Source organism: Aspergillus japonicus (assembly GCF_003184785.1).
Source record: "Aspergillus japonicus CBS 114.51 unplaced genomic scaffold BO86scaffold_22, whole genome shotgun sequence".
NCBI lineage: Eukaryota > Fungi > Ascomycota > Eurotiomycetes > Eurotiales > Aspergillaceae > Aspergillus > Aspergillus japonicus.
In genome coordinates this window covers 35,634-51,739 of record NW_020291659.1, presented here as the reverse complement: position 1 = coordinate 51,739, position 16,106 = coordinate 35,634, and the positions used below count along the sequence as shown (strand labels likewise).

The 16,106-nt window shown below is 49.3% G+C and overlaps 4 protein-coding genes across 4 annotated transcripts; 2 read left to right on the top strand and 2 right to left on the bottom strand.

Annotated features, from left to right (window-relative positions):
- Positions 1 to 2,100: 2,100 nt before the first annotated feature.
- On the bottom strand, positions 2,101 to 4,577 carry BO86DRAFT_338324 (WD40 repeat-like protein; the record flags this gene model as incomplete). Its single annotated transcript, XM_025668980.1, has 4 exons — positions 4,308 to 4,577; positions 2,980 to 4,228; positions 2,615 to 2,877; positions 2,101 to 2,491 (listed from the first exon to the last, which is right to left on the bottom strand). Coding segments are annotated over exons 2-4 (1,851 nt in total), but the record flags the coding sequence as incomplete, so codon positions are not given.
- Positions 4,578 to 6,217: 1,640 nt separating this feature from the next.
- Positions 6,218 to 10,751, top strand: BO86DRAFT_361739 (ankyrin repeat domain-containing protein; the record flags this gene model as incomplete). Its single annotated transcript, XM_025669879.1, has 6 exons — positions 6,218 to 6,913; positions 6,964 to 7,570; positions 7,627 to 8,233; positions 8,309 to 8,781; positions 9,586 to 9,719; positions 9,807 to 10,751. The coding sequence occupies 6 exons, from the start codon at positions 6,218 to 6,220 to the stop codon at positions 10,749 to 10,751; spliced, it is 3,462 nt and encodes a 1,153-aa protein (XP_025527928.1).
- Positions 10,752 to 12,327: 1,576 nt separating this feature from the next.
- BO86DRAFT_389034 (uncharacterized protein) lies at positions 12,328 to 14,411 on the bottom strand. The gene has a single exon (XM_025672022.1). It carries the CDS (start codon positions 14,329 to 14,331, stop codon positions 12,691 to 12,693), a length of 1,641 nt encoding a protein of 546 aa, XP_025527927.1. The 5' UTR covers positions 14,332 to 14,411; the 3' UTR covers positions 12,328 to 12,690.
- A 505-nt stretch (positions 14,412 to 14,916) lies between these two features.
- On the top strand, positions 14,917 to 16,101 carry BO86DRAFT_389033 (haloacid dehalogenase-like hydrolase). The gene has a single exon (XM_025672021.1). It carries the CDS (start codon positions 14,951 to 14,953, stop codon positions 15,938 to 15,940), a length of 990 nt encoding a protein of 329 aa, XP_025527926.1. The 5' UTR covers positions 14,917 to 14,950; the 3' UTR covers positions 15,941 to 16,101.
- Positions 16,102 to 16,106: the final 5 nt, after the last annotated feature.

The following is a 16,106-nucleotide window of genomic DNA, read 5'->3' as shown; positions in this document are numbered from 1 at the left end:
CTAGGCGGAATATTCATCTTCTAGAACCACATCTCAGGATAACATAACTTGAATACTGTTTTCCTTTACAAGTCCATGACAGCAACGTAGAAGCTAGTTGACTATCACATATCATCGAGGGCGAGAGGCTCATGTGCAACATCTTGCAGGTTGATATGGCCAATCGCTCCGCTCACATAGTTTATTTTGAATGAGCCACTCCAAATGGCAGGTTGAAGTGTTGAAATTGTCAATTATATGTGGAAGCTATTCTGTATTATCCTTCGTAGTACTGAATATCCCAGTGACCCCATTCTTTGGTAGGTAGAAATCGAAAGAGGAATCCCTCCTGCAACCGGGTGATTTCCACGAACAGGCCCAAGGAAGCCTGCAGATAAACAAGGCCGCAAGGAACGGCCGCGAGAAACGGCCGCGAGGAACAGCTCTGCAAGGCAGCCCGCCCTTCAAGACGCCGAGCGAAGCGAGGGTATAAGGCTTGTTTATATATACTGGTATTAGCTTTTCTAAGCTAAATCCAAAGGTAATTTAACTACTTGATATTTACTTTTATAAAAGATTTATAAAGTTTATAAGTAAAAATATACTAGGCCGATTAGAAATATACCTTATATTAGAAATAGTAGAATCCTTCTGTTGCAAATTTAAAACTTGTTTTTTTATACTGGAATTTTCAGATCCAAAGGTATATATTAACAACTGTAAAAACACACCAGCGTATCGGAAGAGCCACCATTTTGTATTAGTTGGAACAATTTGAGTCACATAGCCTATCTATGCCATCAACGGTGCATGGTTTTATCGTGACTGTGCAGTTCGTTTTGGATTCAGCTTGACTTGCACTGTTTAAAGTGGCAGGTGATGAAACGGCCGGTGATAGTATGACGGTTGACAGAGCCGAAGAAGTGACAGCCGAAGAAGTGACAGCCGAAGAAGTGACAGCCGAAGAAGTGACAGCCGAAGAAGCGACAGCCGAAGAAGTGACAGCCAAAGAAGTGACAGTTGATGGAGTGATAGTCGGTGGAGCGGCAGGTGGTGAAGTGGCAGGTGAGGAGGTAGCATGTCATAGAGATGCGGATCGAATATGAGGTTTAGCGGTATGAATTGCAGTCTCAGGAACAAAACACCAGCTTCCGTTCTTCAGCCCGTCATTGAGGGTACAAGTAGCCTTACTCCCACTGTTGTACAAGAAGTCAATTCCACCCATCCGATGCACATGGATCCAAATTATTGGCAAGCCATTTTCTGGTTCGCATTCATCAAAATTGAGCTGATAGTATTCAGTAACTCCCGAATTGATCTCTGGATGCAGTCAATAAATGATATGAAGCTTGATCAATCTCATTCACTTACCAGAGCATCCATTTCCTTTCTGTTGACCAAAAGATGAAGAGTATCCTGTGCAGCCAAAATCATTATAAGACCGCACAAAGCACTGTCCGTCGTGATGAATGACTTGAAATAATTCCGCCTGAGCTTGGGATGTACTGACACTAGCGAAAACAGCTTCTAGCCTGACGACAACTTTTCTTTTCTCGGGCTGGATGATAAGTATTAATTCTCTGTAGACGCTCAAAGCCAGAGGATATATGAGATCCCCACGTCGCGGGGCAAAAAGATTTCATTTCCGGCAACCAAATGGACGACTAAAACAGCTGATGAATCTCCAACAATTTGGATCCAACCATCAGCTCCGAATGTCATAGAATTCCGTCAAAGCTGTAAATGCATTGTTCTCACAATCATATATCTCATCAAGATATAAGCTCAACTCCTCCAGAATCTGATACGCATGTCGGAGATCGTTGAATTCCCTGTGTGATCACGAAATTGAAAAATCAATCAATTTCCGACCTCGGGAATAACCCTGACAGCGAAACGATATCTACACCAAGCCCACCACCCCGTGAACTATGACAAACATTTGAAAGGAAACAGAACCTTGGAAGGAACTCAAAAGTCAACATGAAACAAAAAAGAAATCACAATTTGACCATCATTGCCGTGCCCATTCGCTTTGGTTTGAACCCTCTCATATCTATCGCAGATCCTCTGTCTCAGAGAATCCTAACAGTATAACCCTTCCTGACCAACAACCTACTGCGACTGAATTTGGCAAGGTGGCGATCTTTTGGCCGAACTGACGAAATTCTGCTGGAAGACAAAGCATATCTCTGCCCTCAAGCGTGATCCAACGGGTGTCACGCAAGCCAAGTTTAAGGTTCTTTGTCTCCTGAAAAGAGCCGTCGGATCCTTCTAAAGATGAGAATTGGTCGGCAAATTTAGATGTGTTGTGGTTGATGATGAGGCTCCAATTGTAAGGCTCGCAACGACCATATGAGACTGAGGACGTATGCACAGGAAGAATCTCCAGGCATTCCGCAGTCTCTGTATCCCAGATCCTCGCTGTCATATCTCGAGAGATTGACGCTATCATCTGTGAATCGTGGGAGAATATCATGGATGTAATATCTGCACTATGGCCTTCCAGTAGCTGTTCGCTCTCTGTTTGCAAGTCCCGGACCCACAGTGATTCATGAAATCGCCATGCTATCCGGGTTGAATCGTAGGAAAACATCACATATGCTGAATAGTGAGGATTATGACTTTGCAGCACCTGTATGCATTTTCTTGTTTGCATATTCCAGATCCGTACAGTCTTGTCGGCAGATGCCGAAGCCATCATTTGCGAGTCATGCGAAAATGCCACAGATGGAACATAGTCACTGTGGCCCTCTAGCACGTCTTCACACTTTCCAGTCTGCGTATTCCATACTCGGATTGTTTTGTCATGGGAGCCAGATGCCAGTAACTTTGAATCATGAGAAAACACTATCGATGCAATGTAATCACTGTGTTGGTTGAGTCTGTGTCCACTGCCTCTTCGAAAGTTCCAGATGTATGCTCCAGAAGCTATCGTGTATACCAAAATTTCAGAATCATGGGAAAATAGCAATTCATCAATGTAGCCCCGGTCAGTACTAGTTGGAATCGTCTGTTTGCAGATCCCTGTTTGCGAGCTCCATATACGGGCTGTGTCGTCGAATGACGCTGACGCTAACATTCTCGAGTCATTTGAGAATGTCATCGAACGTATTCCAGAGGTATGACTCTCTACAGTTTCGTGGTCACTGAACCCTTTATACTCCATCTCCCAGATTCGAATTGTCTCATCATGCGAGCCTGATATAAGCAATTTCGAGTCATGCGAGAAGACGACTGATGTAATACTTGAGCTGTGGCCCTTCAAAACCCGCTCGCATTTCCAAGTCTTTGTACTCCAGATCCGGACAATGTCATCGGTGTGAGCTGTTGCTAGCAGCTTTGAGTCTGGCGAGAATGCGACTGAACCAGGCTCTGTAGATAATCGTGTGCTCTCAATTTCACGATCCAACTGTCCTGTTTGCAAGTTCCAGATCCGTATGATGTGGTCGTGAGCAGGGGATGTGATCATTTTGAAGTCATGTGAAAACATCATTGATACTACCCAATTTTCGATCTTTTCCAAAACTCGCTCACATGTACCTGTCTGCGCGTTCCAGATTCGTATAGTATCATCATAGGATGCCGATAAAATCTTATCCAAGTCTCGCGAGAACACCACCGTCATAACCATTCCACTATGGTCCTCCAATATCTGCTCACAATCCCCTGTTTGGAGGTTCCAAATTCGTAAATTGGTGTCCCAACAGGCCGACACAACCCTTTTTGAATCGTGTAAAAATGCTACCGAGGCGACTTCGCCAGGGTGATCCAGTACCTGCTTGCACTGCCCTGTCCGAATAACCCAAATTCGAATTGTTTTGTCCCGAGAAGTTGAGGCCAAGAATTGTGAATCATGAGAAAATGCCAATGAGCTCACAAAATCGGAGTGGTCGTTCAAAGTGACTTCCAAGAGACCTGTATTCATATCCCAAATTTGAATTATTCCACTGCTCGAGTTGTCGGATGATGCGATCTTTATCGAATCGTGTGAAATTGCCAAAAACCCTACGCTTTCGGAGTCAATGATCGTTTGACATGAGTTCCAATTCTCTTGTACCTGCGGCCAGAGTGAGAGCCAGCTTGGTATATTTGTCTCAAATGACTGGCGGACAAGGCTCTGACGCGGGGCAAACACCAAGACTGAAGAATAGATCTGCAACGGGGCTTCATCTATTATTGGAATGCTTCTTCTCATCAACCGAATGGCATCCTTGACAAAAGAGAACGATTCTTGAGAGTCAATAGCCTGTTGTTACTTGTATGTTAGCCAACAGTGAAGTCGTGCTGAAGCGGCTACTGCAAGCCTGCAAGCCTAGAGACCATACCTCTAGCCAGCTTGCCAAAGATTCAAGATTGATGAGAATACTTCTAGACTCTCCCAGTAGAGCCAGTACTTCAATCCAATGAAGTAAATGAGTTTGCAAAAAGTTATGAATTTTTTGGTTGTCCACTGCCTTACGCTCTGGATCGGGCTTAGTCTGGTGATGCACCTCGTGATGGCGGCAAAAGTGATGCACCCAATAAAGACAAGCGTATTGTAACTCCAAAGGTATGGAACTTTCAAGGTGTTCACGGTTAATCTCGGAACGACTTGTGCCTGGAAAATGAAGACTGCAGATATTCTCCTTCAGAGCGGTCATGACGTCCAAGCATTTCGTCGCAATGGTTTGATGTGCGAAGTTATCATCCACCCCAAAATCCACCTCCTCAGTAAGAAGATAATCTCGGAATGATTGGTACGGTAGCTGTACACCGGTATTCTCTAAACATGTCGAGTGTTTTTCTTCGGTGTGAGAACCTGACAAGGCTCTATCCGAGACTTTTACTAACAGACAATCCAAAACCACCTTGATATGATCAGGATTGCAAACAGAAGTGCTGCAAGAGACCAATTAAGCATATTTCCGGACTATCTTTTTATAATAATAGCTTACTCTATTCGATTCGCTCCTGGCTCCACTGCCATACTGACAAGCACAAGAAGATAGATTTGTCTTCTTGATATTTGGCTGCTCCTGTTCTTTCGAGGTCTGTATTAGGGGGGAAATAAATTGCATCTCGGAGGTTCTCGTGGACCTTATCTACTCTTAGTGCCTGATTGCTCAAGGCTATTGATGTCAGCTTTTGGGTACCTATGATCCTACCTTAGCGCCCAAATCATCCTGCCTTGGAAGTAGCCAATCAAGCACACTCCACTAATGCATATAAAACCCTACTTAAAATATGTACGGTAAGTGACAAGCACGGTGATGTCCTCAAGTGCATTTCCCCTCGCTTAGATTCCCAGCTTGTTGGGTATAATGCACATGTGTGCACATGCCCCTTGGAATTCCTTTTCTTTTCTACCGGAGTCGTACAGAGGAAAGTCTTGAAGCTATACACGCTTGTTTATGCACACATATGCGTGGGCATGCCTGACAACAAACTTCAATTTGAGAGAGCAGCCAGACCCGCCTTCTCCACTTGGCATATGTAAAGAGCGAATACCCCGCACACGGGCTTAAACCTGGCACGATATGAAATACGACTGATCGGTCACTAAAAGATCGCCTACAGAAATAGCGATCGAAAAGACAATGTAGGAAGCTGTTCTAGACGTGCTGGAATAGCCAGTAAGCGAGCTCGACGTGTATGAATATTTGACATTTAAATAATCCAATCAAGTGCAACAGCCCCAGTGCGTGTTTGACACTAAGCACATGTGTCGGCATGTGTAATTTCCTGTGCTAGACAGCTGATGTAAGACACGTATGCCATCCTGTGTTAGACACATCCAACAGCCCTGGAGTACGGTACAGCCTTCTATCCTCATCCTCATCAATCAGAATTCATATACAGAGGGACTTGTGGAGAACAGAGTCGCGGGCCGGTCCCGGCAAACGTAAACTTTAAGTTGGAACCCAATGCTGGATCCTTCAATGCTGGAGGTGGCCCTGAGGTTATCTAACATGAATGTGATGGCAATGTCTCTTCGTTTTTTCCTGCAAGTATCGGGCCTGCATTAATATGTCCAACCTTGGAAAATGCACTACTTTCCAAGGTTCTCTCGGCTAACTGCGGGGATGATTAGCGGCCAGCCCGGCACAATCGCCCCCGTAGCTAAGGTAATCCGGCGTGTCCCCGATTTGGATTGATGCCCAACAGGATCTCGATCTTGATTGTGACGAATCACCCCCTATCCCAACCTTTACACCTATCCTCACCAGAACCAGATTACCTGAATCAAGTCTTCATTATGCCGGATGGGCATCTATTTTCCCGAAAGAAGGGCAAGGAAAAAGAACAGGAAAAGAAGCGTTCCCGCCTTAAAGCATGGCTCTTTAATCGATCGCCAGAACCATCAGGATCAGGGGTGTTGCACTCCTCGGCTTGCGGTCCAAATTTCAGACCTACGACCGCCAACACTTCAGCAGCCCCTTTCTCGAATGCCATTTCTCAATCGAAAGCTCGCGAAACCCACGGCCATGTCGATGTTGTACACCCAGACCAGGATTTCGAACCAAATACTGCGCATACACCTGCTACCCCCCCAGTGCAAAAGAGGGCTACAATCAACGCGGATCAAGAAAACAACGCGGAGGCCAGTAGCACCTCAGGTGACCTGTGGGAAGATGCGTTTCAAAGCCTCTCGCTAGAGGAGCGACAACAGCTCGAGATTTTGATCGGCTTCGCTGAGGAGCCGCTCAATCCAACACCGAAGCCAGTGAGGTTCTCACATGAGGGTGCCCAAATGCTTATTGAAATTGCTGAGAAGAAGCAAGAAGAGTATGGGAAGCAAGTTTGGAGATTTGAACTTCGAGGCCATGTGATTGAGCCAAGAAACTTCACAGAAAGCATTATTTCTTGTCTGAGCACAGCTGGCGATATCGGTGTGCAGTTTCTACCACAGCCGGCCAATGCTGTGTGGCCTTTGATTAAGGGTATCTTGCAAGTAGGTTTCGCTTTTCATCAGTACTGACCTATATTTACTTACGTGGTTAGGTTCCCGTCAATGCAAATGTTGAACTTAGTACCGCACTCATGACCGCAGAGACGATGGTTCGGAACATTAGTCTTGGGCATTTCTATGAGGAGATCTATCTCAAGAAAACTGAAGGGGAGCTTCAAGAATCTCTTCGGTCAGCCCTAGTCAAACTTTATGCCGCATGCTTAAAGCTTCTGAATCACGCATCCAAGCAAATCAATGCGAACACGACAGAACGATTGCTTCTAGCCCTGTTGAATCGCCAGGAAACTCAATCCCAGGTTTCCAATTTAGACAAATCTCTTTCTGAGCTGACTCGGGTGATCCAAATCTGCCAAAATAAAACGATCGTTCACATCAATGACCGACAGACCAAGTTCCTTGCAAAATTTCGAAATTTCGATAGTTTTGTTCACCAAAGTTTCATTGAATTATTTCAATCACAGGATGAACGGAAATTATCAGAGATTCTCAACTGGATATCCTTGACCAAGGAATATGATCGACATGCTGAGTTTGGAGGAAACCGGGCCCCCGAAACGTGTGATTGGATCTTGGAAACTGAAATTTTCCAGAGTTGGGCAAACTGCACATCGCCAACATTACTTTGGCTCCAAGGAACCAGTAAGTCTCATGATTCCAAGACGCAGAAAGGCAATCGCTAACGTCTGCAATTTAAGTGGGAACTGGTAAGACGGTTCTTACATCCAGAGTCATCACTCATCTTCTTGATGAATCAAGAAGCCAGGACAGAGACAGAATAGTATATTATTACTGTCGGCTGAAAGATGAATATGAAGATCCGAATAACGTGATACGTTCCTTCCTTCGTCAACTTGCAACACCGGCTCATAACTCCAATGAAATCAGTAGGGATATTAAAGACCTATTCACCAACATGGAAAAACAGGCTTCCCAACTACCGATTGAAAAATGCAAAGAGCAGCTGTCACGGTCTTTGAGTGGATACCGCCAAGTGACCTTTGTCATTGATGCTCTGGACGAATGCATACAGGCAGAGATCCCGACCTTGTTGGATACCATTTTACCCCTTCTCAAGACCACGCATCCTCCGCGTATATTTGTTTCCTCTAGGCCAGATGGTTACATCAAAAGGCGTTTTGCTAACTACCCGACCATTGAAACGGATAGCTTGAGCAGCGGTGTTCGCAAGGATATCGAAACTTTCATTGATCATGCGCTTCCCGATTTCTCATACTGGGAGGCCTTTTCCCCTCAGCAGCGCACAGACATAAAAGCAAGACTTTTGACAAAAAGTAATGGCATGTGAGTTTATTTTACAACATAGAAAGATGAACAAATGTTCTTTGAAAGAAAGTTCGAGTGCTAATTTTGCGGTAGGTTTCAATGGGTTTACCTGCAAATAGCCAATCTGAAGACGTGTGAAATCTCTGCTGACATCCTTAACGGAATTGATGAAATGCCAACCGAACTTCCAAAAGCATATGAGCACATCTACAAAAGTATCTCTCAAAGATCAGTTCAAAAGATGATTGTCGATCGCGCCTTCATGTGGGTGATGTATTCATGTGTACCATTGAAGGGTGAGATACTCTTAGCAGGAGTCTGTCATAGCGGTGACGCCAATCCGCTGTACAAGGGCATTGACAAAGACCGTCTCTTGAGTCTTTGTCGTAACCTGATCATTTTTGATGAGAATGCAGGATTGTGGAAATTTTCACATGCCTCCGTTGCAGAGTATGCCAAAAGCAAGGAGGAGTGGAGCTTGCAAAAGTCTCACTCTTATGCTGGCAGAGTTTGCCTACAACACCTCATAGCGTCGTATGGCCAGTCAATTGGAGATCGAGACCTCAGTCCTTTGGTTGAGTCTAGTGAAATCACATCAAGTGTGATTCATCATACTCCCAAAGATGAAGTTGCATTTCGAACTGAGGACAAATTCTTGGATTACTGTCGCCACCATTGGGCGTTTCATATCCAGCGTCACGACCGAATAGTGCAAACATCAAAGGGATCGACCGATCCCTTGTTGATGCAACTCCTTGAAAGCTTTTTCAGATCCCCAACTCAGGCTGGAGGGGCCTATCAAAGGTGGTATCAGCACATGAAGGCGGATCTTAGCGGGTTCATATGGCACCTCGAACATTCAAGCTACATGTTTTACCATGATAATGCCGACTTCGAAGAGATCTCCCCGTCGGATTTGCCTATCCTTACTGTTTGTCGTTTTGGTTTGGATGCTATATTTGCCGAATGGTGGAAACGCGGGCAGATATCCCCCTTGCAGACAAATGCACACGGGGAAAGTCTGCTAGAACTTGCTATCAAGGCCAGATCTTCTGAAATTTGTGACACGCTCGTGAAAAGCTATGCCATCAGTGGCCACTACAACCGTGCCAGTATCGCCCTGTCAGTTGCAATAGAAAGCGGCGACTGTGCCACCCTTGATCTTCTACTACAGAAGGGCGCCTCTTGTGGCTTATCTCAACTTGACTACGACAAAGGACTTGCAGATTCTGCACTTGCCGGTAACTTCGAGGCTACTGAAATTCTGATAAAGCATGGTGCTTCTGTTGACCTGCCGTTCCAGACTGGAGATAATGGAAGTGCTCTTGCTGCTGCTGCTGCTGCTACAGGCCGTGATAGTTGTCTGATAGCTCAACTTCTGATACAGAAGGGCGCTTCTGTTGACAGGTGCCTTCATACTGGGCGTTTTGGAAGCGCCCTTGCAGCCGCTGCAGGCTGTGGCAATTTACCAATAGCTCAACTTCTGGTTCGAGCAGGTGCTTCTGTTGACATGGAACTTCAGACTGGGCAGTTCGGAAGTGCCCTTGCAGCTGCTATATGTCTAATTGAAAAGGGTGCTTCTGCTGGTGAGCCTTTTCACCCCAGAGAATATACTCGAAATGCTCTTACGGCTGCAGCAGATAACAACAGATTTGAGGTGGCTCAACTTCTGATAGAAAGAAGCTCTTGCATTGACTTGCCTCTGCATATTGGAGTTTACGGAAGCGCCCTTGCAGCTGCTGTGGGCATTGGTAGCTTTAAGCTAACTCAAAGTCTAATAGAGAAGGGTGCTGAGCCTAACCTATCCATCCAACATGGATGTTTTGGAAGTGCTCTTACCGCTGCTGCATATTACAACAACTTAGAGCTGGCTGAATTTTTAATAGATAAGGGTGCCTCTGTTGACCTGTCTCTTCAAATTGGAGATTACAGAAGTGCCCTTACAGCTGCTATAGGTCGTGGCAACCTTAAGATGGCTGAATTCCTTATAGGAAGGGGTGCTTATATTGATCTGCGACTTCAGACTGGACGATTTGGAAGTGCCCTTGCAACTGCTGTAGGCTGCGGTAACTTTCCGATGGCTGAACTTCTGATAGACAAGGGAGCTTCCGTTGACCTATCTCTTGAGGCTGGGGATTATGGAAGTGCCTTGGCAGCTGCAGCAGGCTGCGGTAGCTTAAAGCTCACTCGACTACTTATAGAGAAGGGTGCAAATGTCAACCTGTCTCTCCAAACAGGGCAGTTTGGCAGTGCCCTTGCAGCTGCAGCAAGTTGCAATAACTTTCCAATTGCAAAATTGCTGATGGAAAATGGCGCTTTTGTTAATCAGCCTCTTGAAACTGGATGCTTTGGCAGTGCCCTTGCAGTTGCTGCAGGTTACAACAAATTAAAAATGGTTAAACTTCTGATAGAAAGGGGTGCTTGTGTTAACCTGTCTCTTCAGAATGGAGATTATGGAAGTGCTCTGGCAGCTGCTGAGGGTTGTGGCAATCTTGAGGTGGCTCAACTTCTGAGGGATAATGGTGCTTCCACCTAGTTGGGATATTCAAATTGCAGTCTACGGCATTTTTGGCTTCACCATGTTTATATTTGAGTTACAGTCACTGTCTAATCATGATGTAGTCATTTTGATAGCAATCTTCAAAATTCCCATTATCACATAAAGGTATTTGACAAGATCAGTGAGTATTACACACCCACTGGCGTATCATGTCGTGTCCAGTCACCAGGTGCACCATTCAAAATAACCTGTTTGGATAACGGGTTTGTCATCATCGGGAAAGGGACTACATCAGAATTATGGAAATAAGTCTCGCACAAGTCTCCGGTGTACCAAATCCTTCGGGAAGTCCCAGAGTCAAATGGTCCTGTCTTGCTCGTTACAGTTGATCTGGCAAAGAGTTTTCCTTCATGCGGCAGGAGTGATACGACACATAATCGTGATGAGCTGGGAGGCGAAGATAGGCGTAAGGTACGCGACATCGGTCAATTCCACCAAACTGATAGACGAGGGGTGGACAGTCGTAGCAAAACACAACAATGCTGATCGGAACGAAGTGGTTATGGGCGCGTCATCAACCCAATTATTGCGGAATCTAGCAATCTCCCTTTTCGAGTACATCCAGCCCGGCGAACGAGATTATTGTCTCAAAGCTTGACCATGGAGCCAATATTGCGCCCCGGACGCAGCTTGCGAGAGACCGTAGGGCTGTTGTGAAATGAATCGAACCCACAGACAAGAAGAACCCGCGCATCTCGTGTGATTGTCTTCGTCGGCTGATAAGCGGCCGTACAAAATTGGTCGCTTTGACCCACGGGAGCAATTTTTGGGAACGATCAATAATGTCAAATCGCTAGCTCACGTTGTACATCAAACTCCGGGTGCATTGATCTGTGTGGATAGTGTTGCATTTGCGCCTCATCGGGCAGTGGATGTCAAGGGGTGGAATGTTGACTTCTGTTGCTTCAGCTGGTACAAGGTGTACGGTCCTCACACAGGTAAGAAGGAATCCCGAGTCGAAGCTGAAAGCCCGGGATATATAATATGAGTTTCATCATTGCAATATAGAGGCAGAAGTAAGAGAGTTGGTGGGGTCACTCGACGAAACGATCTGCTTGCCCAACCTCAGGTTTGAAACCACGCATGCAGTCGCAATACCACTTGCAGCGGTTCTGAGTGAGATAAATCGAAAGCTGCTGGGGCTTGGTCGAATATGTAGATTGCATGTTTCCGCCAACTAGACATATGTTTCAAATGAGGGAATTAGCTAGTTCGTCAAAACAAGGCGTGAGGAATACCAGTGCTGCTTCAGTTCGAGGGTAAAGACCATGGTGCTAGGAAAGGCTGGAGGTGATGCCAGTGGGAATGTATATCAGAACTTGAAAATATTCAGGCATGGAGGTAAATAGAAGAGTGACTAGATGCGAGAGTATGTTTGACGTTGAAGGGGTCACGGGGTTTTTAAGATGTCAAACAAACTCACGTGTCCAGGTGGTTTGTCTCAACCTGGGAGCCTGGAGATGAATATTAGCTCTCAACCTTGTCCCCCGAAACCATTCGTCCTTCTTCAACTTAATAAAACATACTTTTAATTTAGGAAGGTAGTGATAGGCATGTATGAGCTCATTCAAATGACATGGTTAAGCATCGAACACTGTCTAGCGGTTTCTGTTTGGGAGAAGAGAATGTAGGCGCAATGCAGGATGCAGCTCGTCCCTCGCACTTATCGTGCACTTTCTTTGCCAGATGAGCCTCAAGTCTCTCGACAGAGTGGGCAGCGTTCTGATACCAAGCCTCACAAGGTTTACTAAGCGAGGGGGAACGGGAGTATGAAGATCAGATAATCATTAACCGAGAAAGAATCTCACATACGAAAAACTGGGACAGGTTGTGGGGTAGTAGTTTATAAGGGAATGTTAAAGAAAGAGAAGAAAAGCCAATGGAAAAGGCCTAGCCAAGATCCGACACTGCCTCCTCAGATATGCATGCGCAGAAAGATCTCAAGCACATACCGCACAAATCGCACCAACCAGCCCGATGCCGGGCCGTCCTCATCCTCCGGCTCATGCGGCCGGGGCCCGCGGCGGTCGCCCCAGTAGCTCTGGCCGGGACTCATGGGGTTCGAGAAGTCGCGGCACTGCGGGTGCTCGTAGTCCTCGAGGGTGCCCATGGGCCAGATGGGGACAACGCAGACCTCGTGGTCGCCGCAGCCGCTGCACTGCTTCCACGTCGTCCAGGCCAAGTAGTTCATCAGCTCGCGGAAGTGGTCCACCGCGGTCTGGTAGTCGGGCTCCTGCCAGGCGGCCAGCATGGTCGCACAGATACTGCGGGCGACGGAGTGGATGGCGGTGGCCGCGACGCCGTCGACGGCGACCTCGGCGGGGAGGAACTGGTGCGCGCAGCGTTCGCGCTCCGCGTCGGGGTCGCGGTCCGCGTAGTCGATGAACGGGACCAGCATGGTCTCGATCTCCGCGTGCAGGTCCGCCACGGTGGCCACGTCCCCGGACGCGAGGTAGCGGATCTCGCGCGCGTAGCGCTCCACGACCATGTCGGCGATGGCCTGCCAGTCGTACAGGTTCTCGGCGGCGGTGTGGTCCAGGACGAGGCGGTGCAGGTCGTCGCGGAGGGGCTGCAGCTGCTGCGCGGAGAGGTGCATCAGACGGGGATTCTGGAAGGTCTCGTTCGTCGAGTGGAACAGATCCAGCCCGTACGTGTAGGCCGACACGAACGTCTCGTAGTTCAGCGCGACGCGGTGGCCGCCGATGCCGCCGTACCGCGCCGTGATCGCCTTCATCCAATCCGCGCCTCCCCCGGGGCCCCCTTTTCCTTTCCCCTTGCCGTTGCCCTTCCCTTTACCTGGACCCCCCGGACCCCCCGAAGACCCCTTATCCGACTTGACCTGCGTGACACGCACCTCCTTCAGATCCCGCGCGAAGTCACAGAGGATGATCTCGAACCCGGCCTCCATGCGCAGGAACCCGTCCAGGCGACCGTGGAAGTCCTCGCGAGCCATGCGGCAGAACTCCACCGCGCGCGCGCGCTCGCCGTGCATCGCCCCGTCGCTGGGCAGGTTATCCTGGAACAGGATCCGGTCCTCGCCGTCGAGCGTCCCGTTGGCAGTCTTCCCGGCGGCCATGCCGTCCGCGTACAGCAGCCGCAGGTCCTTGGCGGCGGTGTAGGTGTGCAGCCAACCGCCTTCGGATTCTTGTTGCTGCTCAACCTCTGCCCGCTTCTCTTTCCGCAGATCGCCCTTTTGCCCGTTGTCGTTGTCGTTGTCGTCGTCGTGGGGAGGCGGCGGACTCTTGAACGGGCCCGGCCGGGCAAAGACCAGCGCATGCTCGGGCTCAAAGGCTAGCCATTCCGTGCCGTTCACTGGCGCGGGGTTGGCGTTCCCGTGGTAGAACTGCGTGCCGGCGGGGACGGTCGCCAGGAAGAAGGACATGCCGTTGTGCTGCAGCGAGGAGCCCCATTGGCGCATCGACGAGTGGATCGAGTTGAAGATGTGGTTTGCATTCGGGGAGAATTCGGCAGTAGTGGTGGTGGTGGTGGTGGCGGCGCTGGCGCTGGCGCTCGCTACCCATAGTAGGGATGGTACGAGCAGGCGGGAGACACCCATGGTGGTGTCTGGTAGTAGGGGGTGATGATGATAAGGCTGGGTGGATGGAAACGGGTGGAGCGACTTGATATATGTATGCCACCCGCCTTGCAAGCGCCCGCGCCTCGGGGGAAAGAATAGGAGGCAACTTTTGCCTGCAAAATCCGATTGGGGACTTCCTAGTGGGGGATGGTTCGGTCTGACGCGTCAGCGCTCAGGCGACAACGTTTACGCCGTACAATTCTTTATCGTGCACGCCCTGTGGAACGAGGGCGTGGGGTCCCTTGCCTGCAGCAAGGCACGCTGCATGGTGAAGTGGCACCAAGCCTGAGTTCGATAAGAACAGATTCCCCAACAGTTTCTTTCTATATTTCCGGTAATTGTGAATCGAACTGAAACAAAGCTTGAGTGTAACAAACTGCACGTCAGATAAGCCGCGGAAGAAAAAAAACGGGATTCGATCTAATCTTATCGCCGAGGTCACCACGGGCTCAGCTGCCCAAAATGGCACTAACACCCGATCGTCCGCAAATATGCCCGAAGACCGAAGCAGTAAACCCGAGACTCTCTTCCGTCATTCGCAGCTCCGAGCCAAACCACGGCCATCTTCCTTCACTGACGGCCTCCAGCCTTACGAACGATGCCTCCCCACCCCACCCCCGGCAACCCGCGCACTCTCCTCCTCACGATCGATGCGTTCGGCACCATCTTCCACCCCCGCGACCCCGTCCCCCAGCAATACGCGTCCGCCGCGCACAGATTCGGCCTCCCTCGCGCCACCGTCACCGCAGACCGGCTGCAATCCGCCTTCAAGGCCGTCTTCAAAGCCCAATCCCGAGCGTACCCCAACTACGGTCGCGCCCAAGCTCTGCGCGGCGAGTACGGCGGGCCAAGACAATGGTGGGAAGAGGTGATCCGGGGCAGCTTCGCGCGCGTGTTGGATGTCCCTGGCTCTCGCTCTGCCACCACCGTTGATGCCTCGTCCCCCACCCGCACAGACAGCACCTTACCCGACGGCCTCGTCCAACATCTGCTCGACCGCTTCGCGTGCCGGGACGGCTACGCACTCGACGCCAACGCCGATGCGTTCTTCACGCGGCTCCGCCACCTCAAAAGCACGAACTCGCGGCTGGGCCCGTTCGATCGCGTCGTGGTCGGCGTGGTGTCCAACTCCGATGACCGCGTGCCGGCCGTGCTGGAGTCGCTGGGCCTGCGGGTGGGGATGTGTCGGGCCGACCAGGATGTCTCGAGTACACAGCTGCCGGGGTTCGAGATGCGGGAGCCGCGCGATGCAGACCGAGTCAATTGTCACCAAAGCGACGAGCGGATTTACGATCTGGATATGGTGATCACCAGCTACGAGGCGGGAGCGGAGAAGCCCAGCCCCGTGATCTTTGAGGTGGCCCGGCGCCAAGCCATGAAGCTGGTGGGCGCGAGTGAGGGCAGCGATGGACGCAACTGGACGTGCGTCCACGTGGGCGACAACTACGACAAGGACTACCGCGCGGCGATAGATGCCGGCTGGCAGGCATTCTACATCCCTCTCGGGGATGACGCGAAACGGCCGTCCCAGGGGTCGAGGACTGGGTCGCTGTTGGACGTGATCTCTGAGTTGCAGCGGTTCGAGTAGGGACACGGTGGGCGTAGTGGCTGTGCAGTACTGTACGTCACATTTTCTGGCTCTCCGGCAGTAATCCAACCAGGGGCGGTGCAGAGCAAAGTAAAAACGCTCCTGTCCGTGTAGATAGCTCGAATGCGCACTCCGAAGCTTTTCTGGTTGCACAATGCCCTCTTCC